The following is a 15,803-nucleotide window of genomic DNA, read 5'->3' on the forward strand; positions in this document are numbered from 1 at the left end:
AGAGCGAACCTTACAGACAACCACTGTTGTCAGCACATCACGCACGCACACACTCGTGTGTGCACATGCACGTGTGGCCAGTGCTCTCCAAGTGTCGTTCGTGCTGGTGAAAGCCCTGCATCTAACTGTGGGGGAGCAGCGCTGCACACGAGCATTTGTCTGAACCTTCGGCCAAGACCGGAAAGCCTGATTCATCCTCGTAGCGAGCACGGCACATCCATAGCGATTAGCTCAGGTGAAACGCGAAACGTGGTAGCTACTCAGCCGGAGTGACCTGTCCGTCCCCGAATGCCTGTGGCAGGCGCTGTCGCGGCACTCCCCGCCTGCATCGGTCACTTGTGACCCTCTCCTTGGCCTTCCTCTAGACAGTCACCGGATCGTCCCTGTCTCATCCCTGTTTGACGATGCAGTAGCTGAATTAGGCCGTTCCAACCTAGTGTGCCCACCACAACGCTTTATCCTGGTTCGTGCATAAGTAGGCGATTTTGTCCAGGTTAACAAACCTCACAACGATGCTTCTTAAAAGCATATTTTAGATTCAAATATGCCTCGTAGGTCGGAGATTAGCTTTTCTTTTCGGGATCCTGGCGTCACTACAGAATTTCGCTGCCATCTGTAGTTTTCACAGCCCATCCACTTGAGACCTTCCGGAACGTTTATCAAAATATGGGACACGAGTCTAACGTTTAAAGTCTGGGACTTCGGTTTAATTTCTAGACACTCCAAAGCCGGTTTTTGTTTTACTTGTTTGTTTGAATCATTGTCAATTCTCTTAGAATTTCATCCAGTGAACGGTATCCTGCAAAACGCAGGCTGTGTCTGACCGTCTGCCTCTGTGTTGGTGCTTTGGACGTATCCCTGTTGCTTGAGCTCGTTCTCTACGGCGTTCTACTCTAGCCTCAAGCCGACGACGCGCTCAAAGATGTCTCAAAATCCATGTATCGTAACTGTTAGGCATTTCTAACACGTCAATAAAAGATACGCTGCAATCCTTCGGTAGCATTCTCCGTTTTTCTGTAGTGAAATCTCAGCGATAAATATTACCTTTTCCTTACGACGGGGTTGACGTGACTGCCCCACAACGTCTCCCTTAGCAGACACCCAATATTTTACACACTCATCATTTTGAAAATTAATTTTTGCTTACACAAAAGTGTAGGTGAAGTGTTGGAGTTTCGCTCTCCGTTAGAAAGGGGCAAAGGATGAGAGAGGCGTTTCCCCTGGGAGGGGTGGGCTTCACTTCCTTCCTCTGGCCTCACTGCTCGGGCCTCCCCTGGGGCTGTCTGACACACGCCACCTGTGGGGACTTAGCAGTCGCTGGGCTGGCCCTCCTCGGGCCCTGCTTCTAGTGTCGGCGAGTGTTACACGAGGCCCTGCTCCGGGGCAGAGCGTAAGAATCCAATGGACTAGCCCTTGTCTCTTGAAGTGCAGAGTTCTGTGATTCAAATTTCATCCACACTCCCTGACTCTCCGGACAGCCCCAACCTTACCTCTGGGGCCTCCCCTAGACGGTTGAAAGAAATTGTGTCAACAAAAACACAAAAAAGGACTGGCTTCAGGATGTCCCTTCCCCACTTCCGTCTTCGGGAAAAGCAGGCCCACAAGTTTCTGAATCCTGTGAGAGATTACGAGGGACCCTGCGGGGGGAGGAGAAGTGATGGGGGATAAGGCCACAGTGGCCCACCTGGAGTGGGGGGGGGGCGCATTCCCAGGATTGATAAAAGGCTTGGAAGTTTGGGGTCCCTTGAGCGGACCTCGCCCCCTTCTAGAACAAAAGGGTAGAGGGGAGTGGTCCATGGTGCATCCTGCGAGGCTGGGCGGGGGCTGCGCGGGGGTCAGGCTGGGCAGGGGCATCTGAGCCACTGGCCCTGCAGGAACCCTGCAGCTCAGACAGCACATGTATCCACGTGGCCAGTGAGCCTGTGGATGACACAGCCCGGGGACCGGAACTCCGTGAGCCGTTGAAGACCTACAGGAGACGGGCACGGGGAGCTCCCCCGGGACGACATGGGCACTCTTACCGTCTTTGTTAAGTGGGGGGGAGGGGAGCAGATCACTCTTAACTAGATTTAGAAGAGTAAAGGAGTGAGACGTTTCTCACACCCAAGGGTGTTCTAGAGCCCACGGCATGCACTGTGCAAAGGACAGAAGCGTCACCCATGGCATTTGCCCCCGGGGAGGTCATCAGGGGTAAGCAACAGACCTCAAGGAACAAAAGGGGGTAATGCTTTACAGCTATGATGATACCAGAGCAGGTCACGCAGGGAAAAGTGTCGGACGCTTCTCACCGGGCATCCTCAGCTGAAGGTGGTTCTGTGATCCAATTTCCGTGGACTGATCGTGGACAGGGGGTTTTGACATCACAGAGTAAAAAATGTAATGCGGTTCACAGAACAGGGTGAGCGTGATGTGTCAGGACTGGGGAGGAGGAGGATGGGAGGGGGGAGAGGTGATGGGGGGACAGAAGGTGGCACACAGGCCCTGCAGGTGTGGACCAGCCCAAAGAAACAGCCCGCAGAACACGACACCCCCCCTCCCCCGCCCCGGACCTCCGTTCTGGATCCTCTGCCTCATCCGGGATGATGAACCCAGAATCCTAGACATCCCCGATCCAGAGCAAAAAGAATTTCTCATACGGTGAGAGGTAAAGGTCTACGTTAATTTTGTAACGATCCCATTAGAATGTAAGAAGTATTTAATCCTTTCCCTGCCACGGTGGGCACTGTTGCTTGCCTAGCTGGTCTGATTCCTCCTTTCTTCTTTCCGTTCTGGCCTGATTTTGTTCACGTGGTCACCCCACATCCTGGCCTCTCTTTCCACTAAAGCGACACTGCTCCCTCCCCAGCTCCCTCCAAGGGAAGTCCTGATTGGTCTGAGTTAATCACGACAAGTCCATTCTCCTCATCAGTGATTGGCTAAAGGATCCAGCCTAAGCCAATCACCACACGGCCTTCCCTTCTCGGTGCCTTAGATCCAGAGAAGGAGACATGGCCTGACTGGACCAGCTGGGCTGAACCAAGGACATACATCCCCCGGTTGACAGATTTTCTCTACCTCCTACTAGATGTGACCCAATAAACATGTTGTTCCGAAGCTTACTTGTTTGTTTGTTTGGTTTGACAGCCCTCTTTTGACAATGAGAGGATGGAGTCAAAGGATAAACCAACGTGCAGAGGAGGGCAGAGCTGGTAGGGAGATGGACTGGAGCCTTGATCACGCTCTGCCTGGAGGCTGCATTACCTCTGAACTTCCTGTTACATGAAGTAAGATATTCTTGTATCATTTAATCTAGTTAGAGTTGTGTTTTCATTCACTGGGGACAACATGTGAATTGTTTGTTTACCCAGTTTCTGCTTGATGATTTTTTTCTTTAAAGTTTATTTATTTACGTTGAAAGAGGGAGAGAGGGAGAGAGAGAACCCCACGCAGGCTCTGTGCTGTCAGATGCGTGGCTCAAACCCACGAACCGAGAGATCATGACCTGAGCCAAAACCAAGAATTGGACGCTTAACCAGCTGAGCCCCCCAGGCGCCCCTAGCTTAGCTATTAACAAGCTGAGTTTGGGGACCCTGGCAGCTTCTTTTGGGGCCACAGATTCCTGCCACCCAATATACTTCTCCTCTGAACGTGACTTAGGCCTCCTCCATCCAGAGATGGAGTCCATTTTTTCACCTTGAACCTGGTCTGGCCTTGGACTTGCTTCGGCAAACAGAAAGTGACAAAAGTGATATTGGAGTGTAGTTCTTTGGGGGGGGGCCTTGCTGTTTCTGTCCTGGCCCTCGTGGGATGCTGCCCTGAGCCTGCCATATGAAGAAATCACGTAAACCACAAGAGGGAGACGATGCATGCAAAACTGAGCTGCTCTAGCCAGCAGCCCGCATCAGCCGGCCGCCTCTTCAGCGGGACCATCTTGGACCTCCAGCCCCGAGGACCCTTGGCTGAAGGCAGCTGCGTGAATAAGCCCAAGCAAAAACGGCTGAAGCACCACCCAGCCAACCACGAAATCACGAGAAATTGTGCGTCTTTGTTGGTTTAAGCCACTGACTCACACGGCAAATGCCGACCGAAGCAAATGCTATTTAATTAAACCTCCTGAGCTTCTGTTTCTTCTTTGTCAAAGGGGGAATAATAACACTTTTTTTTTTTTTTGTTTTTGCATGGCCGCTCGTGCAGATTAATTAATGCAAAATACACGAAGTGTGTGAGTAGCTAACACTGCAGGCCGGCACCTTGTAGGTGCTGAATGGTAGCTGTAAAGATTGCTGTTATGCAAACTTTTTAAAGTTAACACTTTCTTCATCCTTAGATTTTATTCTTCAAGGTTATATCCTGTTTCCTTTGACTTCACTTTGTTTGAGCAGCCTTCCTGGCAGCTTACTAGACTGGTCCCCTCCTAACTACCTCGCTGTGACTTATTCCCCTGTTTTATTCATGTCCCTCCCAAGGTAGTAACACAGATGTGCTCTGATCAGTGCCTGAGACAGTGTGACAGTTACTGCCTTCCACCCCTTAGGTGCTGTGACAGTTCTGTTCCTTTATTAACCCCCAGGGGGCGAGTCAGGCCTCCTTGCTCAGTTGGTGCATTCCCACTCTTACCCTCAGCTAAGTGTTGTTGAGGCTCAGGCTTCGAATGCCGTGGCCTGAGCTGCGGCCGCGTCAGGCTTCCCGCCTCTGAGCTTATGCAGGTGTTTTCTTGGAACTTAAACACAGGACTTAACATGTAACCTGGCAAAATTTCTTGTTAATCTTGGCACCGCAGCTGGCCAAGGTCATCTTAGTCTTACATCTGTCATTTGCTTCTTCCCTCGGTGCATCTAGATGAAATGATTATTTCTTACATGTTTTTTCCATATACATATATATCAATATATATGTATATATTGATATCGATATATATATATATATATACATATGTATATATACATATATCAGTAACTAAAAAATAATGTGCCGCAGGACAGAACCAGGGAAAGAGCCTCAAGGCACAGAACAACATACCTTCTCTGAGCCTGGTACAGAGTCATCTGATTGCTTTGACATAGCTTCGCACGTTAATTCACGGCCAGATGTGCCCCGCGGCGGTACACTTCCCTGTCGTCCACGTGGGGGTCTATATGGCGGTACAATTATTTGCGGAAATCCGGATACACATGTGATAACGCTGTCCCGAAAAATTCTTTACTGAGTAGCCAAACCACAGTCGGTGTCTTTTCTGTTTTACCTGCTCTTAGAATATCAAAACCCTGTAGTAGTGATTATACAAGATATCTTCTTAGGCCAATGGTAATGGAGAAGGCAGTAAGTCAATTTCCCCGCTTTCATGGTTTTGAGAAGGCAAAGGGAAAGAAAGAAGGAGCGTTTTATCCCAGGAGAACCTTCGCCTTGTCCTGATAGCCCAGACATCTGAGTGGCCGAGCGCAGCCTCAGTGGCCCCAGGGTGCGGGGCTCCCGCGCAGCGCGCCCGCCTGCCCCGCCCCCAGCCCTCCCGCCAAGCCGGGCGCCGCAGGGGGAGGGGGCGTGGCCTGCCCGGCGGAGCCAGTGCGCACGCGCAGCAGGGAAGGGGCGGGGCGCCTTCCCCGGAAGCGCCGCCTGGGCGCCACGTCCGCGCCCAGCGCCCCGCAGCCGCCGCCCCGGCCGGGACCGGACCGGAGCGCCATGGGCCCCGCGGGTGCGCGTCCCGGCTCCCCGCCGTCGCCACCGCTGCTGCTGCTGCTGCTGCTGCTGCTCCTCCGGGCCGAGCGGCCGCGGGGCGCCGAGCTCACCTTCGAGCTGCCCGACAGCGCCAAGCAGTGCTTCCACGAGGACGTGGAGCGGGGCGCCAAGTTCTCCCTGGACTACCAGGTGAGGCCGCGCCCCGACGGGCGGCACTGCGGGCGGGCCGGGAGGCAGCGCTCTCGGCCCGCCTTGTCCCGCGTGTACTCAAGCACGGCAGTGGGGGCGGGAGGTGGGTTCGTGGTCGTACTCCCCGCTTCTCCAGGGTTTACAGGCGGAGGCGGGGTGAGCGCAGGGGAGGGGACAAGGCGCAGCGTTTACCAGCAAGCAGTCCTGTTGTGGCCATATGCTGCCGCTCCTGCACTCCCACCTCCTCCCACAGACCGCCCGGCGCGGCGCACGGGTGGGGACTGGTCTCGGGTGAGGGATCTGCCCCGGAGGTTTAGTGGGCAGATCTGGGGTTGGGGTGCCAGTGGGAATCCTCCCCAGACGGCCACCTGCCCGTGGACACCTGCTCCCAGGCATTCCCGGGATGAGGTGGCGTGGGCAAGCAGGAGTGAGGCAGGCCCTTCATGGGTCCTCTCTGGCCAGAGCCACTGCAGGAGGCTTGTGCCTGGGGACAACATGGTGTGGGATGGCCTCTGGGTCGCTGGTATGGCCACTTTGACATCTCTGTGGACACCATGCAAATTGTGTCTGGGTTAACAGCCCCCCCCCCCCACCCCCGTACAATCACTAAAAACTGGTCATTATGAGGCTGGAGGGGCCTGGGAGGTGGTCTGGTCACTGCTAGGGCAGAAATGCCCTGTCAAAGGATGGCCACCTTGATTTCGGCACCTCCAGCAGCAGGGGGCCGACCACTTATAAAGGAAATCCTCCCATCTGTGCAAAGAAGAACTTTGGAAGTGGATGTAGGCTGCTGACTGTGTCCCTCGATGGACGTTGGTTATAGCCGATGACCACCTGTGTGATTTTGCCCAATGCCCATCTTGTCACTCTTATGTTTATAAAGAGTTTGAACTGTGTCATTCCCAAGGACCCTCCCACCTCTGATGGCCACCGGGTCTATGAGCACTCTAATCTGTATTTGCTTTTTGCATTTGATCAGTAATAATATTAACATTCACGAGACCCGTCTGGCAATTTACTTGATCTCAGAGCCTCAGTTTCCTCTTCTGTAAAAGGGGAAGGATTAAGCTCATTGTGCCCTTGCAGAGCAAAACCTTGGGAAGTCGGGCAGACGGGCATTCAAATCTTAGCCCTGTCCCTTTCTAGCAGTGTGGCCATGGCGGATTTACTTAACCTCTCCCAACCTCAGTGTCGTCCCCAGGACGACCGAGAGCATCCCAGCACCTGTTCTAGGAAGTTCACGGTGGCCGGTCGGCATTGCTCGCGCGCTGGTTGCCCCACTGGTAAAGCAGACGGTGGGTGTGTCTCTGGTTGTCAGGTCATTACCGGAGGCCACTATGACGTGGACTGCTACGTGGAGGACCCCCTGGGAAAGACCATCTACAGGGAAACCAAGAAGCAGTACGACAGCTTCACGCACCGGGCCGAGGTCAAGGGCGTTTATCAGTTTTGCTTCAGCAATGAGTTCTCCACCTTCTCTCACAAGACCGTCTACTTTGACTTCCAAGTGGGCGACGAGCCCCCCATCCTCCCAGACATGGGGAACAGGGTCACGGCCCTCACCCAGGTGAGTGGACGTCGGCGGCCGCGGGCCGGGCTCCGCCTTCAGCCCATTCCTCCCCTCGGGTCCGGTCCTGGCCTGCACTCAGTCGCCCCGCCTCCAGCTCCCGGCCTGCGTGGCTCAGTGTTGGCCTCACCTCCTCCTGCGTTCAGTCCTAAAGGACACGGTCCCCCTTGTGCTCTCCCTCTGCGTTGTTTCGCCGGATCCTCTGGAATTTCCGTGTTCCCACCGGCCTTTCAAACGGCATCGCTCGGGGGGCGTCCGTGCCTGCCCCCCCCCCCCCCCCCCCCCCCCCGCGTGTACAGTGTGTGTGCGTCATCAAGACCGAACGCCTGCTTCGTACGGTGTGTTGTTAGGGCCACGTGAGCTGCGACGGCAGATCAACCCCACGTGTCGGTGGCTTAACCCTGTGGCAGATCTTTTCTCACTCAAGCGGTAACTAGGTTGGTGGAGAGCTTTCCTCCACGGACTGACGTAGGAATCCGGGGTGCTGTCTGGTGGGCTCCCTGCTCCATTCCTCTGGGCTCTGAGCGGACTTCCTCCGGAAGTCCCGCCTGCTTCTTCAGACTCCCGGCCTGGGAGTCACTCGCCGCACTTCTGCTCAGCCCGTCGTTGCCAGGTGTCCCGCGGCCCCCTGGATGCCGGGAGGGCTGGCAGAGACAGTCTGCTTGGGGAGTGTACTCGCAGCCAGGGCCCCACACTCTGGAAGAGAATCGGGGATAGATGGCCGTGCATGGGCTCTCGGGGCCAGTGACAGACTGAGCCCAGGCTCCTTCGTCAGTCTCCCTCCTGCCCCTCACGCGCAGTGCAGGCTCTCGGCTTCCCGAGGCCCGCCCAGCAACCCGTGCCGTTTACCCTGGTATCCCCTGCCCCCAGTCGTGGCGCATGGCACAGACTTGCCACACGACTGCGTGGCGGGGCCCAGGGGACCCCGCAAGACAGGATTGACCGTCGGGGCTGCGCTGCTCCTGATCCAAAGCCAGAGCGTCTAAGTCTCCAGCGGGGCCAGGTCGCCTTCTGGGCGGCCTCTCGGTGGTCACGTGGTCACCCGCTCCCTTCCTCTGTGGCTCTGACTGTGGGTTCATCTGCCCTCCCTGATCAGATGGGGGTTACCGCCACCCAGTCCGGGGTGTGGCCTGGCCACGTACGGCTATTGCAACATAAGTTTATTAAAATGAAATTAAAAACTCGTTTCCTCGTTGGCTGCGTAGCCACATTTCCGGGGCCCAGCAGTCACAGGTGGCCAGTGGCCACGCGTGGCAGGTTCCGCCAGACGGCCCTGGGTCTGAGCCTGGCCGCGTGACCCGTGGCGTGTCCTGGGTGGGAGGTCCCACAGCCCGTACTCTTGGGAGTTCTGTGGCTCACCGGTGAAACAGCCTCCGTGCTGAAGATGTGGTAACTCTGGAAGCGGAGCCGAAGGTCTCCCCCTCTAACCTGTGGAAGACAGATCGGGTAGAGAAAAGGCTTAATGGTCACTGCGATCGAGAAATCCTTTCCTGGAGGCTTAGAATTAGATTTGGTTTTCTTGCAGGAAACTGACTACTCACCCCCTTCTGCGTGGCCGGATCTCCTGTTTTCTCCTGCCCAGCCTCCAGAGGGGGTCCCTTCCCCTGGTACCTCTGACCACCCCCGCCCGCCCCCACCCCCAGCCATGAGCACCGTCTGTCTGTGTCTACACCTGAGAGCCTGGCTCCCGTGTGGCGGGCATTTCCTGTGTGCTGGTGCCGGCTGGCGGCAGGCTGAGATGTGTGGCCATGTCAGTTAGCCACGGGGCGCTGTGGTCAGAGCTGTGGTTTAAGGGACGGCTCTCGGGAGGGGCCGGCAGGTGCACGTCCCTCCCCAGACCTTGTTTTCTTGGCGTGGCTTGGATCCCCCATTGGCCCCGGCTCTTTGCTCACACCCCCTGCCCCCCCCCCCCCCCAACCTCTTCCAGCACAGCGGTGGGCCAGAGGCCATGTTTTCTGGCCCCCGAATCCAAACTCTGATGGATGAGCGGGATCCAGAGTGACCAAGGTCCAGGCCGGGGCTAAGGCCACGGGGACTTGTCTCCAGCTTGGGTCCCAGCCTGACGAGGCTCCCAGGAGAGGGCAGGGGCCGGGAGGGTGCCCCTGGGGCGGCCGAGCTTCCTGAGAGTCCGGGCAGATCCCAGCAGAGGCTGAAGGTTTTCCAGCGGAGGTCAGAGGCCCCGGGCCGCTCACTGGTCTTCCGGGGAGGATTCAAGGTTCTCCCCACCTCTGCTCTGAGGTCAGCTCGTGCTTCCCTGGCTCCGAGCTCTTGAAGTCTGTAAGGACCCGAGTCCTCCTGTCCGTGGGGGCCCCGTGGGGTGCAGGCTGGGGGACCTTGCTGGTGGTTGCAGGCTGAAGACTGGAGCATCAACAGGCGGGACAGACAGGGTGAGACGCTGGTGTGGCAGCAGAGGAAGGGGACGGTCCCGGGAGGGGGACAGTTGTCTCCAGGGAGCAACTGTCACAAGGCAGAGTGACTGGAAACCCTGAGAGGCTCCCGGATTCCAGCTAGGGAAGCAGCCAGGGTGGAAGCCACACACCAGCCCAGGGGGCCCAGGGCCCTGAGAAAACAGGGTTCTTGGAAGCAGAAGGGATTCCGCAGGGTAGAAAGCAGGCTGGACGGGTTTTCCTAACGGAAAGCTCGTGGTCACGGGCCATGCACTGGCACAGGCGGGGGTCCCAGCGATGGGGACGTAGTGTGCCTTTCTGGGCAGGGGGTGCTTCGGTGGGGGGTGGTCGTCATGTGCTGTGTTGCCCCTGGGTCCCCGTGGCCTTGATGCTGGGAGAGCTACGTTCCCGCCCCGTTGCTGCTTTACCCTCCGGGACCTGATCTGAGACCTTCCTGTGAAGGCCACCGCCGCCCTCTTCTCAGAACCGCGGTGCCGTCTCTGGCCTGTGGGTGGGACGCGGCCTCCCACGTGGCACCTCGCACGGCGGACCCGACGTGTCCTCTGCCTCGGGCCTCTGCACCTGTGACTTCAGGGTCCTCCCTGTCTCTCTTCCTCTTCCCTCCCTCCTTTTCCAGTGATTCTGGGCCCTGGGAGGAGCCTGCACCTGCCGACCTGCACTGCTGAGCCCCCCAGCCAGGCCCAGGGCCCCGGGGAGCGCCCTCTCCGAGTGTCTGAATGAGCGTGGGACGGACCTAAGCGTAGAGGGTGGAATTCTAGCCCGGAAACCCACGTGGGCCCTTTGCTCGTGCTTAAAGGCAAAGTCTGTGTGTGCACGCATAGTGAGTGTGTGTGCGTGTGCAGGCCCCACAGGTGCGCATGCCTACGTGTGCGTCCCCGGCCCCCGCTGATCTCAGGGACACCCCGAACCTGCTTGTGGCGGGGCCCTCGGTGCCCACGTCTGTCCGCCGCTCTGTCCTGTCCTGCCCGCAGAACCGCAGCGACCGGTGCAGCTGGACTAGAGAGGCTTCCAGAAGTGCCGTGTCGTGATTTGGCCTGGACACGGCTCGCAGAGTAGCCTGACCCCACGCCGCGGCCTCCTTCCTAGCCCTTCCCGGTTTATCCGCTGTTCATTCTGCGATGGCGGACGTGCCTTCGTGAGCTCCAGAAGCGTCACCTGAAGAGCTGGGGCGGGGGGTGGGGGGGCGTCAGCGCCTACGAATGCCGCCGTGCGTCCGGCAGAGGTCTGTGCCCCGGGTGGTGGCCGGCATTTGGAGCCGGTTGACACATCAAGGAACTCGTTGGTGTCACGAGCCCTTCCAGGATCAGGTGGCCGCTTCTCAGCGTCTGACGCCTGTAGGTACGCGCCGCCTACCAAGTGTGGGGCAGGTGACGACCGCCGGGCGCCAGCCCGAGATGACAGGGTGTGCGGGTGTCCCCGAGAAAGTGGGTTTGTGACCCTGGATTCTGCCCTTTGAACTGCTGCCCTGTGAAGCTCCCCTAATTCCACCTGGGTGGCAGTGACCCTGTCGCTTCCTGTCTGGGTGGCACTTTGCAGCTCTTCCCCATGGACCCGGGTGACAGCAGCCGCCCGCGTGTCCGCGGGAAACCGTAGCCCTGGCGGCAGACCAGTCATCGGGTGGACACGATACGTGGCCTTGTAAACGCCGGGGCCGAAAGGAGGCCTCGTCCTCCCTCGCGTGGCCTCGTGTGGCGCCTGCCGTGGCCCGGAGTGAACAGCCCGTGAGGCAAGTAAGGGCGACGTTGCTTTTTTGGCCAGAGTCTCCTATTTGCCTCCCGGAAACAGTTCCATTTGTGACACAAGGGAGGGTGTTGGGGGTCAGTCAGGCGGTGGCTCCGTGACTCGGTCTCCCCTCCCTTCCTGCGCTCACGGTGTGGACAGTTCACCTCTGCGCTTCGGGGACCGAAGCAGGTGTCTCCGGGACGCGTTGCGAGCTTCTCTGGCCTTGTTGGGATAGAATCTTCTAGGTTTTGGATAAATGTGTGTCATAGGTCACCTGTGAGTGAGCCTCATGACCACCGCGGGCTTGTGACTCCCTTCGTGGCGTAACCGAGCGTCCGAAGCGGACCACGTGCACCTCAGGGCCGCAGGCGGGTGGTCCGGGCCACGCGGGTCCCCAGGCTGGGTCGGGGTGAGGCCGGGGATCAGCTTCCGCGCTCGCCAGACTGTTGGCGGGTTCGGGTCCTTGTCGGCTGTTGTGCCCTGGCCCCCAGAGACCTCCTCCGGTCCCCGCACGTGCCTGTGTCCTCTAGGCTGGCAGCTGGAGCTCTGCTCCCTTTCAGCGGCTCCTGTGGTCAGGTCAGGCGCTGGGGGTGGTGGCCGTGGCGTGAGGGTGGCCGTGCCGTGTGACCTAGTCACAGCTCATCGTGTCGCGGGAGTCGGGCAGGTGTGGGGGAGGGGGAACGGATTCAAGGTTCTGCCTCAGTACGCGGAGCCGGGTGAAGGGGGTCCCACGTGAGCGTGTGTGTGTAAGCGTGCACGTTCGTATGTGCGGTCGGGTGTGTGTGCATACACGAGAGGGGTGTCTTCCTGTGCCTGTGTGTTGTACAGGAACAGGCCCCCACGACTGTGACTCACGTCTCTGAGCTCGGGCAGGTCACACGGCCTCTTGGAGCCTCAGTTTTCTCATCTGTGTGCGGGGCCAGCAGTCAGTCAGGCCTCCTACCAGCGGGGTGGTGGCGATCCCCTCCCGCCACTGTCCCGAATGTTAGGTGAGACCCCAGGGCCGCGTTCGAAGGCCTAGGCTCGGGACTCAGACACGCGGGCTCCGCTCCTGACTCCGCCACCTCCTAATCGGAGCCGCGGGGCTCGCTGTGCGGTTTCGGTGCCGGCGGCTCAGGGGACGTGGCCCGGGTGTCAGCGTGGGCCGTGTGCGGATTGCACGCTCCTCTCGGGGTTAGAACATGACTGCTCTTCTCCTCCCGCCCAGATGGAGTCGGCCTGTGTGACCATCCACGAGGCCCTGAAGACGGTGATTGACTCCCAGACGCATTACCGGCTCCGCGAGGCCCAGGACCGGGTGCGCGGGCGGAGGAGCTGAACAGCCGGGGTCTCGTACTGGTCTGTCGGCGAGACTGTCGCCCTGTTCCTGGTCAGTTTCAGCCAGGTGCTGCTGCTGAAAAGCTTCTTCACGGAGAAGCGGCCCGCCCCCCGGGTGGCACACTCCTAGTCCCTGCGCCCCACCCCCCAGCACGGATGTGCCCTCCTAGGTCACGGGCTCCTGCTGGGCCGGAGGCAGAGCCACCCAGGGAGGGGCGGGGCGGGGGGGGGGGGGGCACCGAGCTCCCAGGTGCCTGCTCCCGGTGTCCCGGCGGCCGGCGCCCACAGAGCCCGGTGACGGGGACGCATCTGACTGCGTTACGTGCGCGACGCCGAGAAGAGCGAGTGGTCAGGCTGAGACCGGCCCGCTGTGCAGGGCCACAGGAAGTGACCCGCGTCTGGCCAGAGGAGGAACCCCGCGTGCCCAGGCCTCCTGGGGCGGCTCCGGGCACTCCCTCTGCCCCACGGTGCCCGGGTCACCCGGCCTGTGTGTGTCCAGGCCTCTGCGCAGAAGAAGGGGTTCTTTAGTCCGCTTCCCTCTGCGGAGCTGTCTGTGCCTGGAGAAGCCGGGGCCCCGGGGCGGGCGGCTTTGCAGAAATTTCCCATCCCGGGTGAGCGGGGTGCCCGCCATGGAAGCGGGAGGAAACCGGAGGCCGGTGCCCTCGGTCGGCTGTATCTCCCCGGAGGCAGCACGTGGTTTAATAAAAAACGAAGCCTGAGCACCGTGGAGACCTGTGCCTTTATTTCTTTGCCCTGGAGGAGCTTACAGACGAATGGGGGCTGTGGGCGCCCGTGCAGACGGCGTGACGGAGCAAGGCTGCCCTCGCGGGGTGTGCGGGGTCTGTGTGCAGGCGTGCGCAGACCGCGGGTAAATCTCCCAGGCGAGCGGAAGCAGTGACTGGGCCTCGGTTACTTTGTTGCCTCAGACTCGGGAGGTCACTGAGGAAGCAACGTCATCATGTGGTCCGGACAGAGGGGCCGAGAGCAGGGAGAAGACGGGGAGTGGCTGTGCTACGTGCCATTTCAGCAGCCACGGCGTCTGCTTAAAACTCAAGTCAGACCGTGTCATTCTTGGTCACCACCCCCCGTGGCTCCACAGGTCCCTAGGGTCACGGCAGAGTCCTCGCTGTGGGCCGGGAGATCCCGCGTCATCGGCATAACGGCTGCCCTGCTCCCCTCTCTCACTCCACCCAGGTCTCCTTGCTGTTCCTATCACACACTGGGCCTTGCCTCTGCCCCGGGGCCTTTGCACATGCCGTTTCCAATTAGAACACCATCTCTCTGACACCTGCGTGGCCTCCTTTTGGCTAAATGTCACATTAGCAGCAAGATCTACCCTAACGAGTCCATTCGAGATGGCACCCTCTCATCTGCCCCGGCCTCCTCATCTCCCTATCCCTGCTTTTCTTCGAAGCTAGTTTTGTCACCACTGACACATACGTGTACTTGTCTGTTTATTGTCCTTCTTATGCCACTACATGTAAACTCCATGCCGTGTCCTTGGTCCCCAGAATAGCGCCTGCCTTACTGATCACGTGTCTCCGTAATAGCTCTCGAAGGAAGATCCGATGTTTGCCTTAAAGTACCTCTACCAAGAAATCCGAAGCCCGCGCCGTCTGGCAGGTGTGAACGCGTCGTGGGCGAGGTGCACTGGGGCACGTCACGTGGAAACGAAGCTCCGTGAGGCTTACTTAGCTTAGTTGAAAGATAAATACTGCTTATCTGTGCCTATGTCCCTGATGGCATTTCCTCTCCCTTATTTAAAAAATTAATGCCCCGCTCAACTTAAAGCAGGACAGAGGTGGGGAGGAAGGAAATGACAGGTGTTGCAGATTCTGCAAAGTGAGGGTCAGAACAGAGCTCTGGATACACGGAAGCCCCGGGGCGGGCAGCCCGGGAAGAGGCCGCCGCCCTCTGACCGTGTAGGTGGGTGTGCAGGTGGAGGCGTGCGTGTGTGTCTTCCAGCCCCGTGTGAGACCACGTGAGTGAATGTGCACCGCGCAGCGCTGGGCTCAGACCCGCCGATTCCCTCTTTCGTCACTCTCTCCAACAAGACGGGTAAATAAACCAGACATAGTGGGACCTGAGAGGCTTCGAACGTCGAAATCTAAATGTGAAAACGTACAGCCAGCCGTTTGCGGCGTTCCCTGCCGGGCGGACGTTCAGCAGCTTGCAGTGGCTTGTCACCGGATGTCCCTGCCCGTGTGCTGTGCTCCTGTGACGGGTCCTTGGTTCTGCCGATCACGGACAAGCCTTGCAGAACTTGATGGGAAATAGTTGCCTGCCTGAGGCCAGCGAGGGCGGCAGAGCCCAGACAGGGCCATTCTGCTTTCTAAGAAGCTTCTGTGTGTCCGGGGGTTCGTGTGAGAGACCCAGGGGCTACAGGAGGAAGTGCCCCGCGTGTGAACTCCCAGAGGGCACCTGGCCTGCTGGAGAGGAGGCCGCTGCTGCCGCGACTCTCGGGGGGCGCCCACAGACCACGCTGTTCACGCTTCCTCTTGGAGTGCGAGGCCACGTTTGTTTTAACAAGTCACGTCTCTTACTAGTCGTGTCCCTCGCGGAGGGAAGGAGGCCCAGGTAGGTGAGGGGGCTGGGGGACACGGGGTCCCAGCTCTGCCGGACAGCCTTCAGAAGGGCGTCTGGCTTCTCCCGTGGCTTGCCCTCGCAGAGCATCTATGTGAGCTGCGTGTCCTTTTCATTTTTGACTTGTCGTATTTTAGGCAGTTGAAGTATTAACTGGAGTCTCTCTAATTCGCCACACAGGGCAGCTCATCTTAACGGGACTGGTTCTCAGGCAGGGGCGCGACCCTGGGGTGGGGGGGACTGCGTGTGTGAAGCGATCCTCGGTTTGTGCGTTTTACGGCCAGCGCTCACGAACGCGCTGGGTGTGTTGCCCTCGGACCGGCAGCTGGAGGCTGCACAACAGGGGAGCGTGGTGCGTGCGTGCG

At 58.8% G+C, this 15,803-nt stretch overlaps 1 protein-coding gene across 2 annotated transcripts in view; it reads left to right on the forward strand.

Moving 5' to 3' along the window:
• Positions 1-5,568: 5,568 nt before the first annotated feature.
• Positions 5,569-15,803, forward strand: part of TMED3 (transmembrane p24 trafficking protein 3) — an 84,349-nt gene continuing 74,114 nt past the window's right edge. Inside the window, exons 1-3 of one of the 2 annotated variants that reach the window (XM_019460471.2) lie at positions 5,569-5,841; positions 7,160-7,408; positions 12,746-13,582. In XM_019460471.2, coding sequence (XP_019316016.2) covers positions 5,656-5,841; positions 7,160-7,408; positions 12,746-12,856 — 546 coding nt within the window. In that variant the 5' untranslated portion in view covers positions 5,569-5,655 and the 3' untranslated portion in view covers positions 12,857-13,582. Of the gene's footprint in view, positions 5,842-7,159; positions 7,409-12,745; positions 13,583-15,803 lie in introns of those variants that run through there. The other variant, XM_053888601.1, reaches the window with a different exon arrangement.

The sequence above is a fragment of the Panthera pardus genome, unplaced genomic scaffold (genome assembly GCF_024362965.1).
Source record: "Panthera pardus isolate Hobbes unplaced genomic scaffold, ASM2436296v1 HiC_scaffold_23, whole genome shotgun sequence".
Classification (NCBI taxonomy): Eukaryota; Metazoa; Chordata; class Mammalia; order Carnivora; family Felidae; genus Panthera; species Panthera pardus.